At 38.1% G+C, this 17,921-nt stretch overlaps 1 protein-coding gene across 1 annotated transcript in view; it reads left to right on the top strand.

Moving 5' to 3' along the window:
- The window catches only part of WDR88 (WD repeat domain 88), a 73,277-nt gene that overhangs the window by 39,506 nt on the left and 15,850 nt on the right, over positions 1–17,921 (top strand). Inside the window, 4 exon segments of the mRNA XM_069082795.1 lie at positions 2,269–2,351; positions 5,195–5,263; positions 12,509–12,601; positions 15,847–16,038. Of these exon segments, the coding sequence (XP_068938896.1) occupies positions 2,269–2,351; positions 5,195–5,263; positions 12,509–12,601; positions 15,847–16,038 (437 nt within the window).

Consider the following 17,921-nt stretch of genomic DNA (forward strand, 5'->3'; position numbering starts at 1 on the left):
TCATCAGCCCGCACTGATGTTCCATTTGCCAGACCAACAAGAGGATATGTAGTTCAAAGCAAAAGACATTTAACTAAAGTATAACATATTTTTTTAAAAAAAGGACAATTTCCACAAAACACGTAAGGGTATATGTACTCCTGCATATTCCCATAAGTACACACATAAGGAATATATGTGGGAAAGGCAACATACACACACACACACACACACAGAGAGAGAGAGAGAGAGAGAGAGAGAGAGAGAGAGAGAGAGAGAGAATACACATGTGACCAAGGAACATAAATAAAGAGGGCACACTTAGAGAACCATATCCCCTGGAACCATGTGTGGCCAAAACACCTCACGTTCCTAGGGAATAACAATAACAATAGTAACAACAACAGACATTTATGTAGTGCTTATTCTGCCAGGTACTCTGCTAAGTGCTTTACAATGATTATCTCATTTGATCCTTACAACAATCCTGGGAGGTAGGTGTTATTATTATCCTTATATTTTTACAGATAAAGAAATTGAGGCAGACAAAGGGTCACACAGGTAGTATCTGAAGCTGGTTTTGAACTCAGGTCTTTCTGACATCAGGCCCAGTGCTATGTCCACTGCCCCAACATGAATTATTCTCACTGTTCCTTCTGAACTGCTTCTCTTGCCTGATGTGACTTCCCTGGCAGAGCCACCTATAACCATGGCTCATCTGGTAATGTGTTGAAGTTACAGGATGTTAGTAGGTAGGCTGGTTGGACTTGTGGTCATCTAAAAAACATGTTTCTACTAGGCGGCTCTCAGCTTCCATCTGCTGGTCTTCTCATGAATTGCAATTGCTACACAGCCTCTCCCACCCAGGAAGGGGCAGCTATGCGCTTGGGCTATTCCAGTTATGATCTGAATTCAGGCGCACAGTCTCACCAGCCAGGCAAAGACAAGATCTTACTCTTAGATTAAATGTGTTTTTTTAAATCCCTTTTGAGCTTGCTTCTGTCTTAGTACCCATTCTCAGACACCAGTCTACCATTTGACTTAAGGTGAGAAAATTCCTTTCACCTTGTATAAATTCCCAAGGTCTCCATCAAGACAGAGAGAGGATAGCAACACACTATCCAGTCTTTCTGCCAGCAACATAACCACTGTCTGTCCGGTAATAAATTAGGAAATTAAGCCAAAATGCCTTTCATACATAATAGAAGGTTATTCTTTTTAGATACAATTAGACCATGTTCTAGGTTTAGGCTACAAAGTAGAATTCAAACATGTTTCTTCTGGAATGAATAATGTCTTTAAATCAAATAGGTGGAATTCCAATGACCATTATTGCAATTTTGGAAGTAATATAAGGATAAAAATAAAAGTAATTAGGTTATTATTTCAAATATACTTTCTTAAACAGAGTTTATTCCTTCAATAACCATTTATTAAGTCTACTGTTTAAAAAATAGTATGTTAGGTACTGGACAAGATACAAAACTTAGGTAAGATTTTGTCCTGGATCTTATGGAGCTCAGTCTAGAAGGGAATTGAGACACAAACACAGATCACAATAATACACACCATTTACATACATCTCCTAGAAAGTTACCAAAGTGCAATGTGAAATTCTAAGCCTAGGTCATTACTAATTACTGTAATGTGGCATGTATCTATCTCCCTTAATGCTAGGGACATAGATCTACAAGTAAAGAATATCTCAGAAAATAACAGAAGCTTAAGGAGATTTCCTGAAAATGGATTTTTTTTAATGTTACTCTCATTGATCAGATTTCTTTTGCTCATAATTATGGTTGTAGTTTCTCTTAATCAGAAATTGATTAGAGAAGCTTTTCAGGAATGACTTCCTCCTGTTTGTTAGGTGCCAACAAGCATTTCACTGATCATCATAAGGCTTCTGAAGAAGCTGCAATGACTCACAGACTCAACTACTACATCACAATGTTTATCAATTTAAAAAAAAGAATGGAAGTACAAATAAATTAGCTTAGGTTTCCAAGAAAATATTAGAAATAGCTAAGGACTGGTTTAGCATTTTTACTACCTAAACAAAACATTAAATCTCGAAATCAGAACTTTTTTCCCAATGCTTTTTGATGATGTCCTCTATTGTCATGTTAATAGGGATGTGAATCATTCAGCCAAACCTGAAAGGGGTTTTCAGCATCTTTTTGAAGTGTGACTAATAAGAGCCTGTCATTAAAGGTCACTCAGCTAGTTTGACTGACTAGAGGAGGGATGAATCCATGAAAAAGCCCATGAATTTCCAATTTTGTGTTTCAGCCTCACTTATTGTGTCTGGAGCATATGACAAAATGGTAACTGTCTGGGATGTGGCTGGAGGATACAGAAAATGTACATTAAAGGTACTGATTTACTGATAAGAGAAAGAAAGAAGGCTTGTACAAATGACTATATATGGATTAAGAAACTGAAGCAGGATTTCAGGACTGAAATACTGGGGTTGGATTATAGTTTGAATTGTGTTCTCATGTGTGCTCAGTTTCCTCATCTGCAAAATGAGGGAGATGAGCTACAATAAGCTCACTTTTCTCTACAATACACGTAGTTGATTTAACTGCCCAGGCTAATTTCTGGTTTATAAGCATGTTACTAGCCAACATATATTGAATGACAGGTGCTCTAGGGTATACAAAGAGTCAGACACAGTCCCTGTCCTTATTGTGCTCACAGTATAGTACAAAAGGACAAGGATCTGGTGTACAGGATACCAGGATGTGAAGAGTTAGAGAGGAACAATTGCCAGATGAGAGGTACAGACAGTACAATTAAATTCAGCAAAACTTTTGAAGCACTTACCACATGCCAGATCCTGTGCTTGGTCCGGGGGATGGAAAGATGAAAGCAGGTATAATCCTTTTTCTCATGGAACTTACAATCTAATAGGGAAGATGTGAGAAGTACACAAATGAGGGTGATACCAGTTAGAATGAAATAAGGGGAAAGAACGTAGTGCTTTTGGAAGATTTGAGGAGGAAGAGCTCTCTTCCACCTTGGGGGTAAGGGTAGAGGAAAGGGCATCATGAAGGATATGAAACCTGGGCAGGACTTTGAAGGGAGAGAGAGATTTCAAAGGGGGTTAAGTAAATAATAGAACCTCACCTGAGCTTTAAAGGATGTTGGACATTTGATTAAAGAGAGGAGAGGCAATGGGCGGCCAGGTAGCACAGCGAGTAAGAGCACTGGCTCCAGTGTCGGGATGACCTGGGGATCAAATCTGGGCTCAGATACTTAGCACCCACCCAGAAACACCTGGCCGTGTAACCTTGAGCAAGTTATTTAACCCTGATTGCTTTAAAAAAAAAAAGAGAGAGAGGAGAGGAAAGAAGGCATTCCAGGTGGGGCAATGGTATGAGCAGAGGCAAAGTAGCAAGAAAGTAACTGAGGAGGCTGGCTTGTAGATGACCAGTAGGTTATGTGGCTGGAAGAATGGAGCCAGATTGCCTACATACTATAATCCTAGATTTTTATTCAGATGAGTCCAGTCCTCAGAGAACAGAACAATTGTCCCATGGTCCAGGCTTTCTCTGGAAGAGTGTATTCTTTACTGGAAGAATGTATTCTTTTCTGAGAATCAGCATTTGTACATATTTAACGGGGCTGGGCTGTTAGTGTGCTTAGGAAGCAAAATGCCTGACTGGCAGCGAAACCCAGGAGTTCCCTGCACATTGTGTGCTTCTCTTTAGTCTGAGGCCAACTTTGCACCTGAAAGTACTTCAGACTTGGCACTAAATCCTGGAGCAGGAAGGTTCCGTGTAGAGGGTTACTTAGGAAAGTAAGATCTCTTTCTGACTCTCCCATGTGTTGCTCAGAGTTAACTACTGGATTCAGTCTGACAATACAGATGAATGTTTAATTCTCCTTAACCTCAATCTTGTCATCTGTAAAAAATGAAGGGGTTAGACTCAACCTCTAAAGTCCCTTCCAGCTCTAAATCTGTGATACTAGGATCCTGTGAATTACAAAGACTAATGGATAGTAGTATTATGTATATTTCCATAATGGCTTAATAACCCAAGTCAAAGCCTGACAATCAGAAGCAAGGCAACTACTTAAAGATGATATGAAAAATAGCCAGTTTTCTGCCATATAACCTGTAATGTTAAAAGTGAATCAACATTTTAATTTCTTTTTAAAAATTTTAAGTTAGTCTTTTTTTTTTGCTTTTCTTTTGGGGGGGGGAGGTAGGGAAATTGGGGTTAAGTGACTTGCCCAAGGTCACACAGCTAGTTTTTGTGTTAAGTGTCTGAGACTGGATTTGAATTCAGGTCCTCCTGACTCCAGGGCTGGTCCTCTATTCACTGTGCCACCTAGCTGCCCCTAAGTTAGTTGTTTTTTTTTTTAAAGAACAAAAATCCACTTTCTCTTCCTCATACCTTCCTCCCTTATATATATATATATATATATATACTTAAAAAAAATGAACATTAACTATCTTCAACAACCCAAACTAAGAGTTCTCCTTCATGCAGCTGAACCTTTGGCAAGCTGTGAGGCAGAAATAAGGATTGAGATAAAGTAATCTTAAGAGCTAAAATGGAATTCAAAATCAGGAGTATTGTAGTAAGCTTAATAGGCTTAAGAGGCAGTCTTGGTCACTTTTGTCTCCAGAGGAACCTCTAATGATATATTAATTGGTGGAAGTAGTGCATTCCACTCCCCCCCCCCAACTCCATTGGAGATCTTCAATCAGAGCTTGTAGGACCATTTTTCTAGGCTATTGTAAGAGAGATTCTTGTTCAGCTACAGGTTGGGCTAAATGGTTCCTGAAGTACTTTCTGATTTCTGAGATTCTGTGATTATAATTGTAAATCCTTTCCTCCTACACTATACCACACTTTAGATAATTTGAATGCTAGTATGAATGACAATTGCAGGTTTTTTGTAGGTTTCTTTCAAAAACAGTTTATAGAACTGTTGGTTAAATACAACTTTTCCCTTCATCCATTTTTCAGAATAATTATGTAGTATTCTCAAAAATAATTCAAAGAAGTATAATTTTAAAATTTATTTTAAGCCTTTTATGTTTCTGTAATATGAAAAATAGCTTTGATTAAGCAAAAGAATAGGAATTCATTGCTTTCATTTCAGGATAAGGTCATTTGAGAGTTACTGACACTAGTTTATTCTGTTATAAAAGTAAGAAAACTTTTACTTTGGGGTACAGTTAAGTTTCACTTTCCTGCAGGGACATGAAGACTGGGTGATGGATGTAGCAATTAGCAACAACAGAAAATGGGTTATTTCTGCTTCAAAGGTAAAACCTACAAATATTTCATTGATTCCAAATCTCTATTGCATTAGCTAAAATACACACATGCACGCACACACACACATTTACTGTCAAGGGAAATTCCTTTCAGAGCAGGTAGGACAACTAATACAGAGGCTCAATTTGAATACAGACTAGAGGAGAGAAAGCAAATAAACTTTTGGGCTGGGAAAACGTACTGCAGAAAGTCAGTGGAGAACTCTCAGTCTCCTCATACCTACAAATTCAATCCAGATTTATTCATTCCTAGGCTATATTAATTACATTGGCTGACTTAAAATACCTTCACTTAAAATCACAGAATGTAAAGCTTAGAAAGGACCTTATAGGTCATTCTTACTTCAGTGTTTTGGAGACAAATGTTTAAACAGACATAAATTAATTTCTTAGAATCTTCCCCATTACAAAAATTCTTGGAAAGATTCAATCATTTCCTGGAGAATTCAATTATTTTCTTAATTATCAACAAGTCTAGCCTCCATATCATCTTCTCAACTTGGTTAAGTAATCCATAGTGCTCATAGACCTCTATAGACAGTAAAAGGAGAGTCTCAAATCAGCTAAACTCATCAAGTATTTATTAAACACCTACTATGTTCAAAGTACTGTACTAGGTTGGCATTGACAAAAACAGTGAAATGGTCCTTTTCCCTTGTAATAATTAAAATTAAGTTAGACTGAGGTACGAAGTTCTGAGCATGATCAATTTCTTAGTAAAACAGGAATTTATCAATAAATAGGATCTCAATTCCCCCAGCAATTCTAAGACCTTAAATGAGGGCACAGCTCTTTTTCATAAAATTTCAAAGAGTATAGAAAATAGGAAGATTATCAAAGGATATGAACAGGCAGTTCTCAGAGGAAGAAATTAAAGATATTTATAAGCATATGAAAAAATGCTCTAAATCACTATTGATTAGAGAAATGCAAATCAAAACAACTCTGAGGTACCATATCTCACTGGTCAGATTGGCTAAGATGACAAAACAGGAAAATGATAAATGCTGGAGAGGATGTGGAAAAATTGGAACACTAATTAATACATTGCTGGTGGAGTTGTGAACTGATCCAACCATTCTGGAGAGCAATCTGGAACTATGCCCAAAGGGCTAGAAGTAATTTCATATCCTTTGACCCAGCAATACCACTTCTAGGGTTGTATACTAAAGAGATCATAGAAGTGGGAGGAAGACCCATATGTACAAAAATATTTATAGCAGCTGTTTTTGTGGTGGCAAAGAATTGGAAATTAAGGAGATACCCATCAATTGGGGAATAGCTAAACAAGTTATGGTATATGAATGTAATGGAATACTATTGTGCCATAAAAAACAAAGAGCAGATGGACTTCATATCTACCTGGAGAGGCTTATATGAACTGATGCTGAGTGAGAAGAGCAGAACCAGGAAAAATTTGTACACAATTTTAGATTCAATGTATGTGTGACAACCAACTTTGATAGACCGGACTCTTCTCAGAAATGCAGGGCTATAAGTAAACTCCAAAAGACTCATGATCGAGAGAGATGTCTACATTCAGAGAAAGAACTAGAAAGAAAAGAGTTTGAATGCAGATTGAAGCAAAAAAAGAAAATAGGAAGATTAGCATCATAAGTGGAAGAAAATATGATTTGATTGAAATTGGTAATGAGGGCTAATAACAACACCCCTATTTCCCTCCCACGACTAAGAAATGTTCATTGAGTCTAACTGCATATACAAGGACAGAGAGAGTAGACCAGACTTCTTTAGTTAATGAAACAGACATCTTTGAAGCATAACTTGGTGGTATAAAGATACTAGGCCAGACTCCCTGGTGTTCACTTACCTCCTTCAAGGTTAACAGATTTCCTTGACACAAGAATAGAATGGTGATTAACAGTACTGGACTTCTAAACTCATTACAGATCAGCTAAATTTCTGAATTAAGTTTAGAGATACAGAATCATGACTTAGGCAGTCATAGGGTAAAATCAATTAACTGTTAATAGGATCAATTAAAAAAGACACAGAATCAATCAGATTATTTCATCCTTAAGCCTTAAGAAACATTCCACTGGAGGCATACAACAAGTATATAGATAAATATATACAAAGTAGTTTCTAGAGTGGGTGGGGATCTACAAGGTCCTTTAATAGGAGATGATGCCTGTACTGAGCTTTGAAGGGAACTAGTGCCTCTAAGTGGTGGAGGTAAGGAAAGGGGACATTCTAAGCATGGAAGACGTCCTTTACAAAGGCACGGATATAGGAGATGGAATGCCATGTATAGTAATTAGCAAATAAGCAAGGTTGACTGCGTGGCATGAGAGGGAGTAATGAGAAGTAAGTCTGCAAAAATAGAATGGACCCAGATTGTGAAGGACTTTAAATGATAAATAGAGGAGTCCATATTTGTTCCTAGAAGGCAACAGGAAGCCCCTGGAGTTTATGGAACAGATGACATGTTCAATATTATACTTTAGAAATTTAAATTTGGCAGTTGTGTGGAAGATGGATTTGAGAGGAGAAAGATTGGAAGACAGGAGACCAATAAGGAGACTATTCAGTAGTTCAGGTGAGAAGTTATGAGAGCCTGAAATAGGGTGGTGGTCTTATGAATGGAGAGAAGGGGAGATATATAAGAGATGCTGTGAAGGTAGAATCCATAAGACCTGAGAACTGGTTGCTTATGGGGAGTGAGGAAGAGTTGAGGATAACTCTTAGGTTGCAAACATGGCTGACTAGGATGGTGGTATCCTTAAGAGAAATTGGGAAATTAAGAGGAAGGATAGATTTGGGAGCAAAGGTAATGAGTCCTATTTTGGACATGTTAATTTTGCAATGCCTATAGTGTACAGAGGTAAAGCCATCTGACAGGCAGTTGGTGATATAAGAATGGAGCTCAGGAGACAGATAAAAGCTGGTTATGCAGATTTGGGAGTCATGGGCAGAGAAATGCTAATTGAACCTATGGAAGCTCATGAGATTACTGAAAGAGAGAGAGGTCTCAAGATAGAACAACTGGGGTATACCCACACTTAAGGAGTGGGGTATGGATGATGATCCCGCAGATGAGAAAGAGGAGAATCCCACAAAGGAGACAGAGAAGGAGAATTCAAACAGTTCAGAAGAGGACCAAAAGACAGTGGTGTCATAGAATCCAAGGAAGGAAAGAGTATTTAAGAAGAGGGGATGTTTGATAAAGTCAAAAGCTGCAGAGAGCTCAGTGAAGAAAAAAAAAGTGTTTAGGGCTTTTCCTAGTTTCTAGAACATCATAGGCATTTAATAAAGGCTTGTATGATTGATTTAGCAGTTAAGAGATTGTTGCTCACCTTGGAGAGAGCAGGTTCTATCAAGTGCAGGGGGAAATGGGCATCATCAACCATATTGCAAGGGAATAAGGAGTGGGGAAATAAGGAAGTGCTGGTCATGAGTGTGGATGACCTTTTCTAGGAGTTTGACTGCAAAAGGGATGTGAAATAGAGAATAATTGAAAGGATGGCAGGGTCAAGTAAATGTTTTTTTAAGGATGAGAGAGAGATTGGAATGTTTGTAGGCATCAAGGAAAGAAATAGTAGATAAGGAGAGATGAAAGGTATTAGAGAGATGCAGAGAGAGACAGAGAGAATGACCAGTGGGGCAAATGCCAAGAGAAGCCAGAGAAGGGTGGGATCAAGAGAGCAAGTAGAAGACTTGAACTTGGCAAGGAGATGAGAGAAAATGATAAGAGAAAGGGGGGGGTGATGTAAAAAGATTTTAAGTCTAGAGTTGGGAAGAAGAGGGAATTCAAACTGGATGGCTTCTATTTTTTTCAGTGAAGTAGATGAGATCCTTTGCTGAGATTGCATAGATATTTTGAGGAGAGAGGAGGTTTGGAACAGTTGCTGTGGGTAGTGTGAGAGTGTATTAGAGAAGAACAGAAGGATTGCTATGTATCAGTGAGGACCCAGTTGAAATTTGATAACAAATACCGTGTTTCCCCGATAATAAGACCTATCCTGAAAATAAGCCCTCCCCTTACTGTGTAAGATTCCTCTAAAATTACGGTACCCTCTGTATGCACCGTCCCCCCCCCCCCCCGTGAAACGCACGCTCCAAGCTGCATCCAATCAGAGCTGCCCCAGTAGTCATCCTGTTCTTCCCCAGTGATTTGCTTGCTGGCGCCATTGAGAGCAGTGCCGCGGAGGAGAGCTGAGGCAGGACAACATAAGCCCTCCCCTGAAAATAAGCCCTCTGGTGTTTTTCCTTTCCAAAAAAAATAATAAGACAGTGTCTTATTATTGGGGAAACATGTATGTAGCTTCATTTTGTGACTTTTTCCAGCACCCAAGTAGAAATTAAGAAGTAGGGGTAACCAGGGTTGGGCAAAATATAAACATCAATAGGATAAGGGAATAAAGGAGTTGAGGGTAGAACACAGTATAAAATTGAATTCCTTAAGTATAGGATTAAGATTCTGAAAGGAGGAAAATTAGTCATTCAATAAACATTTATTTAATATCTACTATGTGTCAGATATTATACTAAGTGCTAGTGATACATAGAAAGGCAATAGATAGTCCCCACCCTCAAGGAGCTTATGCTATGATGGGAGAAGACAGTACATAAAAGGAAGCTGAAAATATGGACAGGGAAGAGGGAAGGTACCCAGCCAGGGGCATGATGGAGAAGTCCTAAGGAGTGCAGCCTAGAGGCAAATGGAGAAAAAACTGGCTTGGATATCCTCCTTAAATGGAGAAAAGTGAGTATAGAGCAGGCGTGGTGGACTGAGAGACTGAGAGAGGGTAGGGTGTGACTGGATGTATTACTGAGGTTGAAGAACAGATTTAGGAAGAAGGCAGAAGAGGGAAAGACAAACAAATCGGAGGTTATGGTCATAAAGGGGAATTTCAGATTTCTGGATCATGGAGAGTGAATATTTTCAGCATGTAGAAGTACCCACGTGTAAAGGCAGGGGATGGGATAGTAAAAGAAAGATTGTGAACCCAGTGTTGACCTCCTTGGGAAAGAAGAGAGAATAACCTTGTGTAATGGGAATGGGAATTTGAAGAACTTCCCTGCCCCTTAATAGGCCTAGGGGGGAGTTTGAAGACCTCCCCTGCTTTGAAAGTAAACTCTGACCCCTAATAGGCTGAATGTAATCACATGGAGCCTTTGATGGAGGGAATTTGCTCAAGGGTGGAGCAGAGCCCACAGGAAGCTTCCCTGCTGTGAAGATTAAACTCTGCCCCCTAATAGGCTGAAGGTAGTCACATGGAGCCTGTGGTGGGAAGAGTTTGCTAAAGGGAAGCAGAGCCCACAGCAAGCTGGTCAGAGTTAGCCAGACTCTGGGGGAGAGAGAGGATGCTCACTAAGGAGATAAAGAGATTTGGGAGTAAATATTGATGTTGTATTGGTTTGTGGAAAGGCTGAAGGATGCTGTGGCTCTCAGCGTTATTATGGCTTCTGAATATCTTTGTTACTATGATGGAATTGGCTTACTGGTTTGGGGATTTGGTTTTCTGGTGTCTAAATAAATCCTTCAGTTGTATCCTCTGTCTGGAGAATCTGGTATATTTTGTGATCAAACATCATACGATACTTATAGTCATGGTCTTTATTGTGATCGTGGGTGCTGTAAATATTGCATTGGCGCTACACCTTGGCACCAATAAAAAAATGCGATTTAGATAGAGTAAAATAGACGAGTGGAATGAACTTCACAGGTGGAGAGGTTATTCAGAGATGATGGTGATATATAAATGGCAATGAAGAGTAAGTGAGCAAGAAGAATATCTACTCATCATCCTGGCTTAGTGTGTTGATGGACATGACAGAAAGTGCATCCAGAGCTAGGGAGGTTGGCCAGGGGTACCATGTCTTCCTGTGAGGGACAAGGTCCTGAGATTGCAAGAAGATAGAGGAGTGTGAAAAATAGAGATCTAATATAAAGGAAGTTTGTTAACAACCCAATGAAGATTTTCTGCAGGGTACCCTGGAAGCATGGAGCAGAACAAAAGAATGGGGTGGGTAGGAGTAGTGAAGGAGTAGAAAATTATAAACAGAGGACCAGAGTTTTTAGTTTTCATTTTGGTAGATGGCAACATGGAATCTCAGGAATTTGAAGCAAGGGGAAAGAGACTTTCTTTGCTAGTCAAAAAACAGTTGATCATCCCATTCTTCCTTCCCAGTAAGCAATTAGTAACTCCTTCCCAGGTGATGATGGAAGGGTTCAAGTTGATATTGATATAATTAAGTCATTAAGTAACCTGGGGATCTCTTATGAAGAATAATATAGCAAGTTCTGAGGGTTTCCTTCTTCCTAAAATTTAGTGTAATCTAGAAGGCCTTCAGGATTTTTTAAAGTGTTACACACTTAAGACTGAAAGCCTTAAAATGGCTCTCTAAACACAACTCAGTGACTTTTGACCCAGTAGCATTAAGAAGTTATTTTCTAATAAGTATGATTCTTTTTTCTTTCTTTTTTTGTTGTTGGCTGTCTTTATTTCCAAAATTTTGTGAAAAACTTTATTGTATTACGGCAGAGAACAGCGAACACCACTAGCAACACACTAAATATCTAGTACATAGATGGAAATGCTGTAAATCTGAATCAGAACTTGAGTGGCAGGTCAAAGTAGAGCTTTTAAGTGTGGTCATGGGTATAGTTATACATCAGAAGCAGGGATTCCTTAGGATGGGTGTAGTTCCAAATGTAACTCTGCTCTTAGCCTGGCTAAGGTGCCATCCAGGCAATGTCACTCAGGTTCTTGGCCAACCAAAACCTCAGGAGCAAAGTGTCCCAAATTAACAATAATAAAATTTTTCTGGAAGTCATTTCTTGCAGTTGAGAGGCCCTTGAGCCCCTCTACTTGCTGCCCCTGCAGATGATACCGCCTGAGGTAGCCCTACCATCCTGCTCATGGCCTTTGATGTCCTAAGTGCTTAACTCCATATGGAATGCTTCCTTTTTTCAAAATGAGTAATTCTTAAGAGTATTTCCTGATGTTTTCATAGAGGTATACACTAGAAAAGCAGTCTTACCTTATCTTTTGGCCATCCTTTAATTGTTTGGAAATTCCTATGCTATAGTATGACGTGTAGACAGGGTTAAAAGAATTGGGTTCACCAGCAATTATCCATGTGACCTAGGACAAATCACTCCCCCTCTGGCTCTTAGTTTCTTCATCTGTGAAATGGATTTGTTTTTTTTTTTTTTTAAACAGGATGGTCTCTGCTGTGTGATGAATATTGTTTTTGGAATTTCAGGACACTACTATAAGACTGTGGAACATTGAAAAGGCTGATCAAATTCCTCTGTTAATAGAATACAAAAGACTTCATGGTTTGCACATAACTCAGGTTAGTATTAAAGGAAATGAAGCTTTGTGTTGTCTCCCATTTTCTGGCTTTATAAATCAACTTAGTAGAGAAAAAAAGAGACACAGCTAGAAAGAAGGACAAGCTAGATCTAAAGTGAATTTAAAAAAGACTTACTCTCTTATTCCTAGGTGAGACTTATTTCTCTCTCTTACCTCTAAAAAGAGCAGTGGTAGGGCAGCTAGGTGGCGCAGTGAATAGAGCACCAGCCCTGGAGTCAGGAGGACCTGAGTTCAAATGTGGCCTCAGACACTAACACAAAAACTAGCCATGTGACCTTGGGCAAGTCACTTAACCCCAATTTCCCTACCTTCCCCCCTCCAAACAACAACAACAACAAAAGAGCAGTGGTTCTGGAGTCAGAGGACCTAGATTTAAATCCTGACTCTGATGATTACTAATGTGTGACTTAACCTACCTGTGCCTTAGTTTCCTCACCTATAAAATGAAAGAGTTGAATTAGATAGTCTCTGAAGTCCTTCCAGCTCTAGATCTATGAAGCTATGACTTTATTTTCCTTATAAATAGTCTCAGTTTCCAACTACAAGGATGTGTATGTGTGTGTGTGTGTGTGTTTATCCAAGGAATTAAGCAGGCACCCTACACCCACAGTCATGTCTCCAGTATCATATTAAAATCAAAGTCAAGGATCCTTCAACATCCTGTTGTCTTTGCCATTGTCAGTAAAGCTTTTCCATTGCAGTTTCTTTCTTCTTCATACCTATTAAAGCTACCAAACCACCTGACAGATATATCTCTGCTCTTCCTATGAAACCTATTTGCTTTTTTGAGAGCACCTCTTTAGGTGTGGGTGGAAGGGGAAAGGTAGCAGATTTCCATCTTGTGATTCCTGGTATCAGTTGGTTAGCACTTCTGATATGCCAAGACTGCCATCTGATATGCCCTCTGCTGTCCGAGAGCCAGCCAGCAGTGAAGAAATAGGCCTTCCTACACAGGAGCAAAGAGAAGACTTTACAACATGCTAAACAGCTGCCTCTTGAGTTTCCAAATCTCTGTTTTCCTCGAAAGTAATTAGGTGTTCCTTTACTCCCAGAATAGGGTCTTAGGTTTAGGAGGGAAGTGCTGGAAACGATGGCTAGAGCATTCAGGACTAAACTGTTTGAACAATGTTTGTGTGCCTTGGTTTGTAATGATTAAAGCTAAACAAAAATGCTATTTCTATAGAAAGCCTATAGAAATTAATAAAATATGAAGCCAGAAAATACAAGTGTGTGTTTTTTTCCCCTGATTTTTCAAAGAGGATGGGGGCAGGACAGGAGAGGTTAGAGAGGGGAGGCAAAGTTTTACAAGGTAAAAATAAATCACATTACCTATCCAAAGCTTAAGTTTAGTGTACACAATTTAACTCATTAATTGTGAGGAAAACTCTAGAGTTTTCACACCCCTGAGATCAGTGAACTTAAAAAAAATTGATAACTATTTCAGATTTGTTTTATTTTCAAATGAAGATCTTTATTCTCTCTCTCTCACTATCCTCTCCTCATTCCTTACACTCAGAAAGTACAAAAAACAAGACCCTATTACAAACATGTCTAGTCAAACAAAACAAATTCCAGCATTGGCCATGCCCCCTAAAATGCATCTCACTCTATCACTTCTCTATCAGGGGTGGGCATCATGTTTCATATGACTACTCTGGGATTGTGGCTGGCCATTGTGTTGATCAGAATTCCCAAGTCTTTCAAAGATAAGTGTGTTTCAATATAATTGTCATCCTATGTGTTATAGTTTATGCAGTTAACATTATCCTGAGAAGTGCCCCATCTATGTGCTTTAGCAGACTAATAGCCAGAGGGGTCCATGGCACAAAAAAGTTAAGAACTCCTGTTCTATAATGAATAGTTTCTATAAGAACTTTCCTAAATTGATTTAAAATTGAGTTTTAATTGAGTAAAATAAGATGAAAATTATAGAATTTTGGAGCCGGGAGAGAAATTGATAATTTAGTCTGCCTCCCCCTCCCCATTTTACAGATGAACAAGGGAGGACATGACAGAATGAAGAGAGTTGAGGTGTTGGAATAAAAAGACTTGTGTTCAAATTCCAACTCTAATGCTTTGGGCCAAAAAAATCACTTCCCCTCTCTTAGCCTCAACTTTTTCATCTGTAAAATGGGGTTACTACCTCACATACCTTTAATGGGAAAGTACATATAAAGCAGGTTGGTATTATTGCTCCCAATCCCATTACACACTCATAGCAGAACCAGGATTAAAACACACACCCCCTAATTCCCACACCAAGCCTCTTTCTGCTGTATAATACTGGCTAAAGTCCTCCCCTAGAGGAAATCAAGCATGTTTCTTTGATAGTAGTCCATTAGGTAGTTTCCAGGTACAATAGCAATTTGGAAGAGGGCAGAATTGCCCCATAAGCAGACTGTTCTGGACTGGGAGAGGTTCGGCTTCCATCACGTAATCTCAGGTCAAACCACACAGTGCCAAATAAGAGGTCAAATCTTAGAAGTTTTCTGGTATGTTTGGACAGTGCCAATAACTCAAGTAGATAATATGGGAACAGAAAGTCATTGTGCTGTATAAACCTGGCAGTGATCTGCTGGTACATGTTTAACAATTGACTCTCTGAAAAAAAAAAGTATGCATTTCACACTTTCAAGTTTAAACTGCATTACTGATATTTTTCATATATATACGTATATACGTATATATATATATAAAATATATATAAAGATATATATCCCAGAATATATATATATATAGAATATTTATATATATATATATCCCAGATATATATATATATATATATATCTTCTTTGGAGGGGGGAGGGTAGGGCAATTGGGATTAAGTGACTCACCCAAGGTCACATAGCTAGTATTTGTGTTAAGTATCTGAAGCTGGATTTGAACTCCAGTGCTCCCGACTCAAGGACTGGTGCTCTATTCACCACCTAACCACCCCTACTGATGTTTTTCTCCATCATTTCCTTAAGCTTAGATAATCAACACAATAATAAAGCAAGCCATGATTTGTACTCTTTATTGGTTTCTGAGGTACAAATCCTACATTGAAAATTTAACAATCAGATTTTTGAGTCTGTTCAAGCTGGTTCCAGCACACTCCTCAGACTTGATTTCTGAAAGTAATTAGGTTGTAAAAATACTTTCAAATTTAGTAGTTAAGAGATATACTTGTTTGTTACCTCTGATTGACATGTTCTCCCTAATTATTCGAATATTTTATATCAGTGTGAAAAATGTGAAAAGCCTTTCTCATGCCTACAAATTGCTGAGGAATTTGAACTGGTACCCAAATGTCTATTTTGTCGATTGGCTTCTCCTTCAAGATATGCTTTGCCAGAACCACCTGCATTTGATGAAGATGAGAAAGATGTCCCAAAGAAATAGAAGATGTGGAGTCTTTGTCTGTACTACCCTGGGGTATGCATGTGGTTTGTAGACACAGACCTTCCACATTAGTCCTGCATGAGGGAGCAGTATGGGCCAGTCTTGGGGGGATAACAGAACAGATCAAAACAGTGGTGATCCTATTCTGAAATAAATCATTTATTTAATTGAACAGATCTAAAAACTAGATTTCTTTGAGGGAAAAATGGAATATGAACTCTAAAAATGTTACTACGCTTTGATTATGTACATTGTAGCTGCTGCGTGTGAAAGATGAAGTAACTGAAGAAACAGAGGTTTGAGCTTCTAAGTATATCGATTTATTAAGCAATGCATGCCAACTGCATTATAAATTGGAATCAAGACTCTAAGCTTTGACTCTGGACCCTGAATATAGGGGGAGACAGATTTTTTAAGCATTAAAAACAATTAATCTAATAAACTAATTAAAAGAAAACAACCAGAATACAATATTAGGTAATCTGATTTATAATTGGAGAAGAGATTAATGGCTTTCCAAAACTGGGAGGGGGAGAGCAAGCAGATGCAATTCCCTGAAATCAGAAAAAAAGATGTCTTAGTCCACAGTCTGTATTCAATCAAAGGATCATGAAAATAATAACTGATTGACCAGCATGGGGCCAGTTCTAAGATAAGACATATGGGTTGCTTGAGATGTATAATTGTGAGAAAACTTGCATCAGTCATCAGATCTGACTGAATTTCTGGTCACCATAACCTGGGTTCTTAATTAAGTAGTCTCTAAGCAACAGGTAGAAGTCCATGCAGGGCTAGGTTCAAACAGCAATAAAGTTTTCTCACAATTCCCATAACAGAGTACAAATTTCTCACAAGATAGAAATTGAGCTAGACCCATAATTGAATAGAAAGGGAACTGAGCTAGCCCTAGAATTGAGTCACAAGATGGAGTCAGTGTGGTTCACTCAATTCCCACAATTCCCTCATAGCTAAAGACTTTGTAGAATCATATTACTGCCTTTATGAATATCTCTATGATGATATTTTGCTATTTTGTTTAGGAGATCCAAATGATTTATATGTCTAAGTGTTCATAAACACTTTGCCTCATTATAATGCTGCCCTTGGGATCCAGAGATTGATTTGTAATTAAGATATCTTATAATGAGGTGTTTGGAGCATATTTGTAAATAAGTTTCCTTACATGGGGATCAAGAACAATGATTTATCATACAAACTTTACTCTTGAGTGAATATTGTTATAAGAGGTTTCAATATGTTTTCATAGCATAATATATTTCTTTGTTCTGTATACCGGAATTTCCACAATTTTCAGAATAGGTGTGTATATATGTTATACATGCATGTATACATCAATTAGTATACATATATGATTAACAATATATATTTTATGATCACATTATATATGTATATTAGTGCATGGTTTCACAGAAGAACTTAAAATAAGTTTGAAAAAGGAATAAAATACTTCAGAAAATTTTGAGCCCTGTACTTGAAAGGCACATGTTTTACTTTTTAAAAATGACTTCTCAAGTTTCTGTTTAACTTGATTAACATGCCATTCTCTATAGTGTAATTAAGATTGTCATAGGATTAATATGTATATAACTAATTATCAAGTATTACAAATGATTCTGTATATAAGATTATGAAATATCAACTAATAAAAGATGAGTTCCAGGATGACACTTCATTCAACAAAAAATATTTCTGTAACCTACTGGTTTTCTTTGTAAGATGAGACAGGTGATGAACACAATTGATATAGCTGTGACTCAACTATGAATGACATTTAAATGAGCTTAAGAGAGAAATTTATCTTGATTTGTAAGATTACACAAAAGTACATTGTCTTCAAACAATCTAATGCAGATCCATAGCACATACAGTTTTGGTAGCTCTTGATTCCATCCCAT

This window comes from Petaurus breviceps, unplaced genomic scaffold (assembly GCF_028583685.1).
Source record: "Petaurus breviceps papuanus isolate PSGF00001 unplaced genomic scaffold, PetGlider_PUasm1.0 171, whole genome shotgun sequence".
Taxonomy (NCBI): domain Eukaryota; kingdom Metazoa; phylum Chordata; class Mammalia; order Diprotodontia; family Petauridae; genus Petaurus; species Petaurus breviceps.